This window comes from Scyliorhinus canicula, chromosome 7 (assembly GCF_902713615.1).
Source record: "Scyliorhinus canicula chromosome 7, sScyCan1.1, whole genome shotgun sequence".
NCBI classification, from domain to species: Eukaryota; Metazoa; Chordata; class Chondrichthyes; order Carcharhiniformes; family Scyliorhinidae; genus Scyliorhinus; species Scyliorhinus canicula.
In genome coordinates, this window is record NC_052152.1 from 129,952,822 (window position 1) to 129,967,117 (window position 14,296).

Consider the following 14,296-nt stretch of genomic DNA (forward strand, 5'->3'; position numbering starts at 1 on the left):
TAGGTAAATGTATTTGCATTTAAATTCATTAGCTACATTCATTTGTGCTTGCAATTCTCACCAGTCATATAGGCCTAACTGGCAAAGATAAATAAAATTCAAACCACTTACTTCTGTCGTCCATTCATTTCCAAACCAACCACGGGGCAGATGAAAGCAGCGCGCTGCAGATCTTCATACTTGTCACCTTTTGTATTGGCCTTGTCACCCATCCAGGTTGGATTGTCAGTCAAATTTAGCTGCTTCACATCCTGAGGATTACAAAAAAAAACCACTAAAAGTAAGTGACAATATCTTGGTTCAATAATTCCCAGGAACAGGTGTATCTTCATCGTCCTCGGACAGAATGCATCTCAGTGCAACTTGGCTCAAATTACTAAAGTTTATCTCATGAATTAATTCAGAACATATGACAACAGAGGTAGATTTTAGACAAATTTTCATGGGGAAAAAATGCACATTATTGCTAGCAGCACCTGGAGGAGACCGGGACAGACTGTCAGCAGTATCTAGAGGAGAGTGCGAGGACACTGGGACAGTCAGCAGCACCTAGAGGAGACTGCGAGAGGAGGACACCGAGACAGGCAGTCAGCAGCACCGAGAGGAGACTACGAGATGAGGACAGTCAGTCAGCAGCATTGAGGGGGGATTGTGAAAGGAAGACACCTGTCAGACAGTCAGCAGCACCTAGAGCTGGAGTAGAGGCTACAGGGGAGAAAACTGATTGTTGGCAGATTGAAAACAGCACGAGGGCGCAGTGAGAAATCGGAGTTCTTGCTTGGAGATCCTGAGGTGATGTCAGGATTCAATTGAGATATGGGGCAAGTAGGAGCAGCTAATTGGGTGAATATGGTCAGAGAAGTATTGACTACTTTAATGGCTTAATTTGTAAGGTGTTTTTTTTGTGATTTATAGTTTGTAACGGTTAAATTCTGTAGTAACAAGGGCCAGGGAAGAAGGGCCCTAGAGTAATTAATGTTATTTCATTTTAAATATCATCCAAAAGGTTGAATTTAAAGGGGTAAATCATGACAGAAGAACTCAAAGCTGTGGAATGCTCCTCCTGCTCTAGGTCAGAGGCCAGGAACATTTCATGCGCCAGTGCCAGCATCTGTACAGAAAGTGTCTCCAGCTGCAACTCCTGGAAATAGGGGTTTCGTGAGCGAGAAAGGCAGCTGGGACACTGTGGGGCATCCAGAAGGCAGAGGGTATCATGGATAGCACGTATCGAGAGGCAGTAACATCAAAGGATAAGACTCCACAGGCAGAAAGGAACTGGGTGACAACCAGGCAGAGCAAGAGGACTAGGTGGGCAGTGCAGGAATCTTCTGTGATCAGTATACCCGAACAGGTTCCGGACAATAATAAAGATTATGTTGGTGGGAAGAGGCTGGGCAAGGGAAGAAAGGAATAGAGTCAAGATCGGAAGGAAGCTATTCAATGGGGCAGGAACAAGCTGAAATGGTGGGTCTACCAGGACAGTCATTATTATAGATTTTGGGAATAAATAATAAAAACAATAATCGTTATTGTCATAAGTCGGCTTACATTAACACTGCAATGAAGTTACTGTGAAAATTCCCTGTTTGGGTACATAAGAGGGAGAATTCAGAATGTCCAATTCAGTTAACAGCACATCTTTCGGGACTTGTGGGAGGAAACCATGGCACCCGGAGGAAACCCACACAGACACGGGGAGACGTGCAGACTCCGCACAGACAGTGACCCAAGCCAGGAATTGAACCTGTGACCCTGCGCTGTGAAGCAACAGTGCATTAGCACTGTGCTGAGGTACTATGAGATTGGAGGCTGTGGGGGAATTTCTCCGGAGATTAGATGAGTGAAAGTCTTGAACACAATGGCTTGATCTTCGGTGGTGGGGTCATGTTCCAGGGGTAGGTATGAAGAAGTATCTGAGAGTTGGCACTCAGACTCTGCAAGGTAGAGGTCAGTACGCCAGACAGTGACAGGCATTAAAGGAGATATTCAATTCCTCCAAACTAAAATATATATCAGAGAGAAAGAAAGATTGTAATTGGGGGAAAATACATCCATGAATAAGCAAGGAGTTAAGGATTTGGGGCCTCACGGTAGCATGGTGGTTAGCATCAATGCTTCACAGCTCCAGGGTCCCAGGTTCGATTCCCGGCTGGGTCACTGTCTGTGTGGAGTCTGCACGTCCTCCCCGTGTGTGCGTGGGTTTCCTCCGGGTGCTCCGGTTTCCTCCCACAGTCCAAAGATGTGCGGGTTAGGTGGATTGGCCATGCTAAACTGCCCGTAGTGTAAGGTTAATGGGGGGATTGTTGGGTTACGGGTATACGGGTTACGTGGGTTTAAGTGGGGTGATCATTGCTCGGCACAACATCGAGGGCCAAAGGGCCTGTTCTGTGCTGTACTGTTCTATGTTCTATAACATAAAGGTAAAATCTAAGGCATACCATATTGCAAAGGTCAGTGGCAGGCTAGGGGATTGGGAAATGTTTAAAGACCAACAGGAAAAGAGTAGCTAAAGTTAATATTGGTCTCTAAAGGACTAGACTGGGGAGTTAATAATGGGGAACACAAAAATGGTAGAAACACTAAAATCAATATTTTGCCTCCGTTTTCACAGGGAAGAGAACTAGAACTATCCCAATAGCAACAGGTAATGCAGAGGATGTTGAAAAGAAGGAACTTAAAACAATTGCCATCACTAGAGGAGTAAATATTGAGCAAATTATTGGTATTAAAGGCAGACAAATCCCCCAGGATGATGGCCATCCTAGGATCTTAAAGGAGTGGCAGCAGAGATAGTAGAGGCATTGGTTATAATATTCCAAAATTCCCTGGATTCTGGAAAGGTTCTAGTGGATTGGAAAAAGGTTAATTTAATGCCGCTTTTCAAAAAGGGAGAAAGGCATAAAGTAAGAAACTATAGACCGGTTAGTTTAACCTCAGTCATTGGGAAATTGTTGGAATCCATTATTAAGGAAGTAGTAAAAGACATTGGGAAAGTTAAAACTCAATCCATCAGAGTCAGCATGGTTTTATGATGGATAAATCACGTTTGACTAATTTGCTAGAGTTCTTCAAAGATATAACAAACCGAGTGGACAACAGTTGTCCTGTTATATCCCGACTTCTAGAAGGCATTTAATAAGGTGCCACACAAAAGTTTAATGCACAAGGCAAGATCCTATGCGGTTGGGGGTAATATATTTCCTGGATTGCGGATTGGCTAATCAATTGGAGGCGCATAGTGGTTAGCACTGCTGCCTCAGTGCCAGGAACCCAGTTTCTATTCCGGCTTGGGTAACTGTCTTTGTGGAATTTGTACGTTCTCCCAGTGTCTGTGTGGGTTACGTCTGGGTGCTCCGGTTTCCTCCCACAGTCCAAAGATATGCAGGCTAGGTGGACTGGCAATGCTAAATTGTCCCTTAGTGCCCAGGGATGTGCAGCTTAGGTTATGGGGTTACAGGAATAGGGGGAAGTGGGTACGGGTAGAGTACTCATTTGAAGGGTGGGTGCAGACTCAATAGGCCGAATTGCCTCCTTCTACACTGTAGGGATTCTACGATTCTAACAGAAAGCAGGGAGTGGGGATAAGTGGATCTTTGTCTGGTTGGTAACATGTAACTAGTAGTGTTCCACAACGTTCGGACCTCGGGCCCCATATATTAATGGCTTGGATGCAGGGATAGAAGGTACTATAGTCAAATTTGCAGACAACATTAAAATAGATGGGAAACAAATTGCAATGAGGAAATAAGAAATTTACAAATGGATATGGATAGGTTAGGTGAGTGGGACAATATCTGGCAGATAGAATTTAAGGTGGAATAGTATGAGATTATTCATTCTGGTCGGAGGAATAAGGAGGTAAATTATCTAAAATCGATAGAAACGGCAGTGTACTTTGGTGAAGAGGAATCTGGGTGTCCTCGTGAATGAATCACAGAAAGTCAGTATGCGGGTGCAGCAGGTAATAAGGATGGCAAATTGAATTTTGGGATTCATTGCTAATGGAATAGACTAGAAAAGTAGGGAAGTGCTGTTGCAACTGTCCAGGGCATTGATGAGACTGCATTTGGAGTACTGCTCACCGTTTTGGTCCCCTGACATAACTAAGGATGTAAATGAATTAGAGGTGGTGCAGAGGAGCATCACTAGATTGATTCGAGGGATGAAAGGCTTATCTTATGAAGAGAGACTGAGCAGTTTAAGCCTCTACTCACTGGAGTTTAAACAATAAGAGATCTAATTGGAGTATATCAGATGCTAAAGGGGATTGGCAGGGTGGGAGTAGAGCCGATGTTTCCCCTTGTTGAACATTCTAGAAATGTTCTAGAAAGAAAGCCCATAGTTTTAAGCTAAGGGTTGGCAGATTTAAAATAGAAATTAGGAGGAATTCATTCAAAGGATTGTGCATCTGTGGAATTCTCTATCCCAGAATGCAGTGCATGACTAAACAAATTTGAGGAGGATATAGATAAGCTTTTAATTAGTTGTGAGATGGAGGATTACGTGGAGTGGGCAGGAAGGTGGAAATGAGGTCGAGATAAGATCAGCCATGATCGTATTGAATTGTGGAGCAGGGTCAAGGGGCTGAATTGCCTAGTCCTGCTCAGAGTTCTTATGTTACAGCAATAGCACCACCTTTCTCAGCAGAATTGATAACAATGTCAAGGTTAGGCGTGAGAGAATGGAGTGCAACAAGTTCAGAAGGACACAGGTTAGAGTGAATAAAGTAACAGAGAAATTAAGATGGTCAACATCACGCCAACAGTTCTCAAAGAAAAGATCAAGAATGGGAAAGAGGCCAGAGGAAGGAGCCCAGATGGAGTGAGAATACTGGAGGCAACTGAAAGGATACACTGGTCAGAGGAGGACTCCAGTAAAGATGCAAGCAGGGAGGCAACAGAATAAGAGTTCAAGCATTCGATCCTTCAATATGTTCACCAATCTCAGAACCCCATTTGTGAATATCTCCTGTGTTGTACCTCTGGACAGCCAATCTTGCATTACAGTATCTCAAACGCAATTTTCTCTTGCATCTTTCACCATTCCATATCCAGCAGGTCACCATCCTCAATTTTGATTAAATTCAATACAAGCGACATGCCTTGTATCCAAAAATATCTGATGGAACTCCCCACATCCAAGGAAGGTAGAAATAGGGATAAAAGAGCAGGTGGAAATGAGAAAGAAGAGGAAAATAGGGAAACACGGGTGGAAAGAAAATCAGAGAGAGGGAAGAAAAAGAAATAAGGAAACACCAAGGGAAATATGTAGGAGGGAAAATTATAAAACAAGGGAAAGGAAGCCAACAACAGGAAGTGGTAATATAGATAATGATATTGCATCAGCAATTCAGAGACCGAGACGAATGCTCTGGAAACACAGGTTCAAATCCCACTATAGCAGCAGGAAGAATTTAAATTCAATTAATTAAATAAATCTCGAATGAAAAGCTAGACTCAGTGATGATGACCATTAGATTCTAAACTACCATAAAACGGCAACTGGGTCTTTGTGGGCAGCTTGGTAGCACGGTGGGTAGCACTACTGCTTCACAGCGCCAGGGTCCCAGGTTTGCTTCTGAATTCTCCCTCTGTGTACCCGAACAGGCGCTGGAATGTGGCGACTAGGGCTTTTCATTGCAGTGTTAATGTAAGCCTACTTGTGACAATAAAGATTATTACTGTTATTAATAACGTCCTTCAGGAAGGAAAGCTGCCATCCTTTCCTAGTCTTCCCTACACATGACCCAAGGTCCATAGCAATGTGGTTGACTCTAACTTCTCCCCAAAATGGCCCGGCATGCCACCGAGGCTCCTTTGATAGCACCTTCCAAACTCCCAACCTCTAGCACCTTGTAGAACAAAAGAAGACACATCAGACACACAACAACCTGTAAGTTCCCCTTCAAGTCACACACTATCCTGACTTGGAAATATATTGCTGTTCCTTCCCTGTCGCTGAATCTAAATCCTGAAACTCCCTCCCTAACAGCGCCATGGATATATCGCCATCACATGGACTGTAGGGCAGTAAATGCTGGCCTTCCCAATGATGACAACATCCCATGAAAAATTGAACACAATAGAGGTGTAGAATGGGCAGCCAGTTTTACAGTAATTCATGTATTAATTTGTCAGGTAATAGACCCACCTTCAGGTTTTTAACGTGCATTGCAGTCTCTATAATGCATTTTTCCGGAGACGTATCCAATAAATATTCAATGACAGCATCTTTGTTGTACAATCTAAAATGAAAACAACAATTCATCAAACAGAATATGAACTCCAAATGCTAAGCATCAGCTAAAAAAACTGCAGCAAAGAGAGGAACAATGAGTTAAAGTGTGAACAAAGCTGCGTAAATTGATACAAAACCACTGAAACAGATAGGATAATGAAAAATGTACATAACAGCATTTTACTTATGCATTCCTTTTCAATAGTGCAATTGAGTCATCCAGCTCCAAAGAATCATGGTCCGCAATCTGGCATGGCTATTAGGTTTTGGATGCAAATAGAGACCAGGGCCTCCAAGCTAATTCTTCCACAGCTTCCACCGTGACCTTCACAGAATACTAACTTGCCCAGTAATGGGGAGGGGCTTCCCCTTTAATGATGAGGGGAGCCCTCAACAGTATAAAATCTCTGATCCGGATGCAGGTTGGGAGGGAGACCCTTTGGGGAGAAGAGTATCTGTGTTTGTTAATAAAAAAGTGGCACAGAATCAGAAGAATCACAGAATCAGAGAAAAATACAGCGCATAAATGGCCCTTCGGCCCATTGAGTTTGTGCCGCCGCAGGAAAACACCTGATCTGCCAATCCTAATCAATTTGCCAGCACTTGACCCATAGCCTTGAATGTTAAGACGTGTACAGTGCTCATCCAGGAACATTTCAAAGGATGAGAGACAACCCATCTCTATCACCCTCCCAGGCAGTGCATTATAGACAGTCACCACCCTCTGGGTAAAAAACGTTTTTCCTGAAATTCCCACCTGACCCTCCCGCCCCTCATCTTGAATTCGTGCCCCCTCGTAACTGACCCTTCAACAAAGGGGAACAGCTGTTCCCTATTCACCCTGTCCATGCCCCTCATAACCTTGTACACCTCCATCTGGTCGCCCCTCAGTCTTCTCTGCTCCAGTGAAAACAACCCAAGCCGATCACAACTAATATGTTCCATCCCAGGCAACATCCTGGTGAAACGCCTATGCATCCACTCCTGTGCCATCACAATCTTATGCGGCCATAGTACTGCATACAGTACTCCAGCTGTGGCCACACCAATGTTCTATATATCTCCAACATGACTTCCTTGCTTTTGTAATCTATGCCACGATTGATAAAGGCAAGTGTAGCACATGCCTTTTTTTATTACCCTATTAATCTCCCCTTCTGCCTTCAGAGATCTATTTACAAACATGCCAGTGTGGTGCCATTCTTTGAATATTTCCTTGTCAAATTGCTCCTTCCAAAATGCCACACCTCTCACTTTTCAGGATTAAATTCCATCTGCCACCTTTCTGCCCATTTTGCCAATCCGTCTATATCTTCCTGTAATTCCAGACTTTCAGGCTCACTGTTAACACCCAGCCTGTATGTCATCCACAAACTTACTGATCCTACACCCACAGTCATCCAAGTCATTTATATAAATGATGATAAATAGGGGACCCAGCACAGATCACTGTGGTAAGCTACTGGACATTGTCTTCCAGTCACTAAAACTGCCATCTGTCATCATCCTCTGTTACTACATCTCAGCCAGTTTTGAATCGACCTTATCAAGTCACAGTATCACAGTAGTTAGCAATGTTGTTTCACAGCGCCAGGGACCTGGGTCCGATTCCCAACTTGGGTCACTGTCTGTGCAGAGTTTGCACGTTCTCCCCATGTCTGCGTGAGTTTCTTCCGGGTGATCCGGTTTCCTCCCACAACTCCCTAAAGTTGTGCTTTTTAGGTGAATTGGACATTCTGAATTCTCCCTCTGTGTAATCTAAACAGGCACCAGAGTATGGCAACTGGGGATTTTCACAGTAACTTCATTGCAGTGTTAATGTAAGCCTACTTGTGACACTAATAAAGATTACTATATTATATACAAGTTCCCCTGTATCACATGTGCATTTGCCTTATTTATAAGTCTCCCATGTGGGACCTTGTCAAATGCTTTTCTGAAATCCATATAAACGACATCAACTGCACTACCCTCATTGACACACTTAGTCACGTGCTCAAAAAACTCAATCAAATTGGTTAGGCATGATCTCCCTTTGACAAAGCCATGCTGACTATTCCTCATCAAATCTTGCCTCTCCTACTTGCCGTTTCTCTCGGCGCGAATACTACACCCAGAGAAAGCAATAAGGAGCACAAATGCACCCAAAAATAATAATATATTTCTAAAAAGGCCTGTAACTAATAAAATTTCTCCAGTAGATCATCACCCACTCTGGGAATTCCCAGGTGAAGTCACAATGGGTAGGTTCAGAACCTATGCAAAGCAAAGCACACCAGATTAGAGCTATCCCCAATAGATAACATACATGGTTTCTCAATTTGAGATGTGCAGAATTTGGAGTTTAAAAATGGACATCCTTAAGGTGAAATAGCTAGCAGCAGAAATATATCACAATCATTAACTTAATTTCCCGACATATCCCTTATAAGGCGTTTGATAAAGTTTACCATGGCAGGTTGATGGAAAAAGTTAAGTCGTATGGAATTAGCTCACCAGGCTAAATCGCTGGCTTTTAAAGCAGACCAAGCAGGCCAGCAGCACGGTTCGATTCCCGTACCAGCCTCCCCGGACAGGCGCCGGAATGTGGCGACTAGGGGCTTTTCACAGTAACTTCATTGAAGCCTACTCGTGACAATAAGCGATTTTCATTCATTTCAGGGTGTACTAGCTAGATGGATAAAGAACTGGAGAAGGGTGACTAGTGGTGTTCCACAGGGATCCGTGCTCGGACCACTGTTGTTTGTGATATACATAAATGACCTGGAAGAAGGTATAGGTGGTCTAATTAGCAAGTTTGCAGATGATACTAAGATTGGTGGAGTTGCCGATAGCGAGGAGGACTGTCAGAGAATACAGCAAAATATAGATAGATTGGAGAGTTGGGCAGAGGAATGGCAGATGGAGTTCAATCTAGGCAAATGCGAGGTGATGCATTTTGGAAGATCTAACTCAAGAGCAGACTATATGGTCAATGGAAGAGTCCTGGGGAAAATTGATGTACAGAGAGATCTGGGAGTTCAGGTCCATTGTACCCTGAAGGTGGCAACGCAGGTTGATAGAGTGGTCAAGAAGGCATACAGCATGCTTGCCTTCATCGGACGGGGTATTGAGTACAAGAGTCGGCAGGTCATGTTACAGTTGTATAGGACTTTGGTTAGGCCACATTTGGAATACTGCGTGCAGTTCTGGTCGCCACATTACCAGAAGGATGTGGATGCTTTAGAGAAGGTGCAGAGGAGGTTCATCAGGATGTTGCCTGGTATGGAGGGTGCTAGCTATGAAGAAAGGTTGAGTAGATTAGGATTGTTTTCATTGGAAAGACGGAGGTTGAGGGGGGACCTGATTGAGGTTTACAAAATTATGAGAGGTATGGACAGGGTGGATAGCAACAAGCTTTTTCCAAGATTGGGGGTGTCAATTACAAGGGGTCACGATTTCAAGGTGAGAGGGGGAAAGTTTAAGGGAGATGTGCGTGGAAAGTTTTTTACGCAGAGGGTGGTGGGTGCCTGGAACGCTTTGCCAGCGGAGGTGGTAGAGGCGAGCACAATAGCATCATTTAAGATGCATCTAGACAGATATATGAACGGGCGGGGAACAGAGGGAAGAAGACCTTGGAAAATAGGAGACAGGTTTAGATAAAGGATCTGGATCGGCGCAGGCTGGGAGGGCCGAAGGCCTGTTCCTGTGCTGTAATTTTCTTTGTTCTTTCTTTGTTCTTATTCTTCCTAGGAGTGTAGGGGTGCGTCAGGAACAGCACCGGACTTATCTTAAAAGGAGGTGCCAACTGGTTGAAACCACAAGACAGGACTACATGCATGCTGGACAACAGAAACAACATGCTACAGGCATTGCTAAGCATACCTATAACCAACAGATAAGACTCTGCAGTCCTGCCATATTCAGTTGCAAATGGTAATGGACAATTAAACAACTAACTGGAAGTGGAGGCACAGATATCCCCATCCTCAAAGATGGGCGAGTCCAGCACATTGGTGCAAAAGACAAGGCATTTGCAAGCATCTTCAGCCAGAAGTGCTGAATGGATCTACCGAAGCTTCCTCCTGCGGTCCCCAGCATCACAGATGCCAGTCTTCAGCCAATTTTTTCTTTATAAAATTAGAGTACCCAATTCATTTTTTCAAATTAAGGGGCAATTTAGCGTGGCCAATCCACCTAACCTGCACATCTTTTTGGGTTGTGGGGGCGAAACCCCCGCAGACACGGGGAGAATGTGCAAACTCCACACGGACAGTGACCCAGAGCCGGATTTGAACCTTGGACCTCGGCGCCGTGAGGCTGCAGTGCTACCACTGCGCCACCATGCTGCCCGTCTTCAACCAATTTGATTCATTTTACCCCACATCAAGAAGCAACCCAAAAAACTGAATACAGCAAAGGCCCTGAAAACATTCCGAATATAGTACTGTAGACTTGTATTGCAGAACTAGCTGCATTTGTAATTAAGCTGTTCCAGTACCGTTACAACACTAGCAACTATCTGACAATGTGGGAAATTGTCCAGCCACACCCAGCACATAAAAAGACAAATCCAGAGGAAACGAGGACTTCCAGTAGCGGCCATGTCCGACTAGGTCGCATACACGGCAGCTCCCGCCGGGATAGGGATTTTGGGCCTTTAAACGGGGCGGCATCTGCACTTCAAAGGAGAATACCGACGTGGGAAAGGACGCTGGAGAGGTTCCCTCACTGCTGTTTGGAGGGAACCAGGAGCGGGGCCGTGAAACGAGTGATTGCGGGCAAGAGAGCGGAGCGGATCCGGGAGGACAAAATGGCAGCCGGCGTGGACCATGAAGCGTGGGCCAAGTGGTCGAGAGAGCAGCAAGAGTTTCTGAGGAGCTGCTTCGCAGAGCTGAAGACTGAGATGCTGGCTCCTATGAAGGCCCCCATGGAAAAGATGGTGGAGGTTCAGACGGTACAGGAGAAGGTGATTAAAGGGGTGGAGAGGAAGGTATCTGAGAATGAGGACGAGATCCTGGGCTTGGCGGTCAGGGTGGAGGCGCACGAGGCCCAACACACGAGATGGCAGGAGAGACTGGATGACCTTGAATATAGGTCTCAGAGTCACAACCTGCAGATCCTGGGCCTTTCTGAAGGTATGGAGGGGGCGGACGCGAGCACATATGTGGCTACAATGCTGGGGACACTCATGGGCGTGGGGGCCTTCCCGCGGCCCCTGGAACTGGACGCATAGAGTCCTTGCGAGGGAACCGAGGGCGAAGGAACCGAGGGAGAAGGTGATAAGGTTCCACTGCTTTACAGACAGGGTGCGTGTCCTGCATTGGGCAAAGAAGGAGCGGAGCAGTAAGTGGGAGAACGGCGAGATTCACATATACCAGGACTTGTGAGCTGAACTGGCGAGGAGGCGTGCGGGTTTCAACCGGGACAAGGCGGTCCTCCACAGCAAAGGGGTGAAATTCGGGCTCCTGCATCCGGCGAGACTTTGGGTAACGTACCAGGATAGGCACCACTATTTTGATACGCCGGACGAGGCGTGGACATTCATTAAGCACAAAAAGCTGGACTTGAAATAAGGGGCAGCTGCATGTGGGTGAAACGCGTGGCGGAGATGTGTAACCGGGTGTTGGCCTGGTGTAAGTTTGTTAGTAGAATTTAAGTTTGTTTGCTTTTCTTTTCCTGCTTTTGTTTCAGGAGGTGGGGTAACACCCGGGTTGTGTTGTCCGGTGCATGGAAAGGTGGGGAGAGGGAAGGGGTGCTGCTTTGCTGACTGAAGGGGAGCCAACAGTTGGGGATAGATGGAGAGTCGGGTTGGGGTCCTCCGGCTGGAGGGCTGAAGTGAGGGGGCACGGGGCTGGCCGAAAAAGGGAGATGGCTAGTCGGCAAAAGGGGGGGGGGGGTCAACCCTCCGTCCAGGCTGATCACGTGGAATGTGAGGGGCCTGAACGGGCCGGTGAAGAGGTCCCGCGTGTTCTCGCACTTAAAGGGATTAAAGGCAGACGTGGCCACAGGAGACGCACTTAAAACTCGCTGATCAAATGAGGTTAAGGAGGGGATGGGTGGGCTAGGTGTTCCACTTGGGGCTAGACTCAAAGACCAGAGGGGTGGCAATTCTGGTTAGTAAATGGATGGCGTTTGAGGCAGGAAGCATCATGGCGGACAAGGGGGGCAGGTACAAAATGGTGAGTGGCAAGCTACAGGGGGCCCGGATGGTGTTGGTAAACGTGTATGCCCCGAAATGGGATGTTGCAAAATTCATGAGGTGCATGTTGGGAAAAATCCCGAACTTGGAGTCAGAGCCCTGTGGGAGTTCATGGATCAGATGGGGGGCGTTGACATGTGGAGATTCGCGCGGCCAAGGGCGAAGGAGTTCTCCTTTTTCTCCCACGTCCCACTCGCGGATTGACTTTTTTGTGTTGAGCAGGGCATTAATCCCGAGGGTGGAAGGGGTTGAGTATTCGGCCATTGTGGTCTCGGACCATGCCCCGCACTGGGTGGACCTGCAACTGGGGGCGGAGCGGGAGCAGCGCCCTCTCCAGAGACTGGATGTGGGACTGCTGGCGGATGAAGAGGTGTGTGGGCGGATAAGGAGGAGCATTCAGAACTATCTGATAACGAGTGACACAGGGGAGGTAACAGCAGCAGCGGTCTGGGAGGCTATGAAGGCGGTCATCAGGGGGGAGTTAATCTCTATTAGGTCCCACAGAGAGCAGAGGGAGAGGCTGGTGGGAGAGATACTTAGGGTAGACAGGAAGTACACGGAGGCCCCCGATGGGGGGCTGCTAAAGGAGCGCCGGAGATTACAGGCGGAGTTCGATTTGCTGACCACGGGGAAGGCGGAGGCGCAGTTGAGGAAAGTGAAAGGGGCAGTCTACGAGTATGGGGAGAAAGCAAGTAGGATGCTGGCGCACCAACTTCGCAGGAGAGAGGTGGTCAGGGAGATCGGGGGAGTGAGGGATAAGGAGGGTAATACGGTGTTGAGCCCAGAGAGGATCAATGAAGTCTTCAAGGAGTTTTATGAGAAGCTGTACGAGTCAGAACCCCCGAGGTGAAGTGAAGGATGAAGCAATTTATGGATCGATTGAGGTTCCCAAGGGTCGATGAGGATAGGGTGGAGGGACTGGGGGCCCCGATTGAGTTGGGAGGAGATAGTTAAGGGACTGGCAAGTATGCAGTCGGGCAAGGCCCCGGGTCTGGACGGCTTTCCTGTCGAATTTTATAAGAAGTTCTCGGAGCTACTGAGCCCACTCCTGCTAAGAACCTTTAACGAAGCGAAGGAGAGAGGAACCCTCCCCCCGACCAGAATAGAGGACTGCGTCCTGGGAGTGATCGAGGAGGACCAGACGGGTTTCGTTAAGGGCAGGCAATGGAACACAATGTGAGGAGGCTCCTGAATATTATTATGATGCCCTCGGAGAGAGGGGACGCAGAAGTAGTGGCTGCAATGGATGCAGAGAAGGCCTTTGACAGGGTGGAGTGGGAGTACCTGTGGGAAGTGTTAGGTAGGTTTGGATTCGGGAAGGGATTCATAGGGTGGGTCAAGCTACTGTATCTTGCCCCCATAGCAAGTGTGTCCACGGACCGGCTGAGGTTGGAGTATTTTAGGCTGTACCGTGGGACGAGGCAGGGGTGCCCTCTATCCCCGTTACTATTTGCCCTGGCAACTGAGCCGTTGGCCATAGCGCTGAGGACTTCGAGGAACTGGAGGGGGCACCGGGTTTCCCTCTACACGGATGACCTGCTATTGTATATTTCGGACCCGATAGAGGGGATGGGGAGGTCATGCAGATCCTGGAGGACTTTGGGAGCTTCTCGGGGTACAAGTTGAACGTGGGGAAAAGTGAGCTGTTTGTAATCCACGCTAGGGGTCAGGAGGAGAGACTGGGGGAGTTATCGCTCATGATGGTGGAGAGGAGCTTTTGTTATTTAGGTATACTGGTGGCTAGGAACTGGGATGCCCTACACAGGCTCAACTTATCTCGGCTTGTAGAGCAGATGGAGGGAGACTTTAAAAGGTGGGACATGCTCCCGCTTTCACTGGCGGGAAGAGTACAGACTGTGAAGATGACAGTTCTTCCCA

At 46.9% G+C, this 14,296-nt stretch overlaps 1 protein-coding gene across 2 annotated transcripts in view; it reads right to left on the minus strand.

The window, feature by feature from the left end:
- The window catches only part of rtf2 (replication termination factor 2), a 264,358-nt gene that overhangs the window by 212,963 nt on the left and 37,099 nt on the right, over positions 1–14,296 (minus strand). For both annotated transcript variants that reach the window (XM_038802923.1, XM_038802922.1), the window contains exons 3-4: positions 6,151–6,244; positions 112–251 (exon numbers count right to left, since the gene is read on the minus strand). In XM_038802923.1, the coding sequence (XP_038658851.1) occupies positions 112–251; positions 6,151–6,244 (234 nt within the window). The remainder of the gene's footprint in view (positions 1–111; positions 252–6,150; positions 6,245–14,296) is intronic.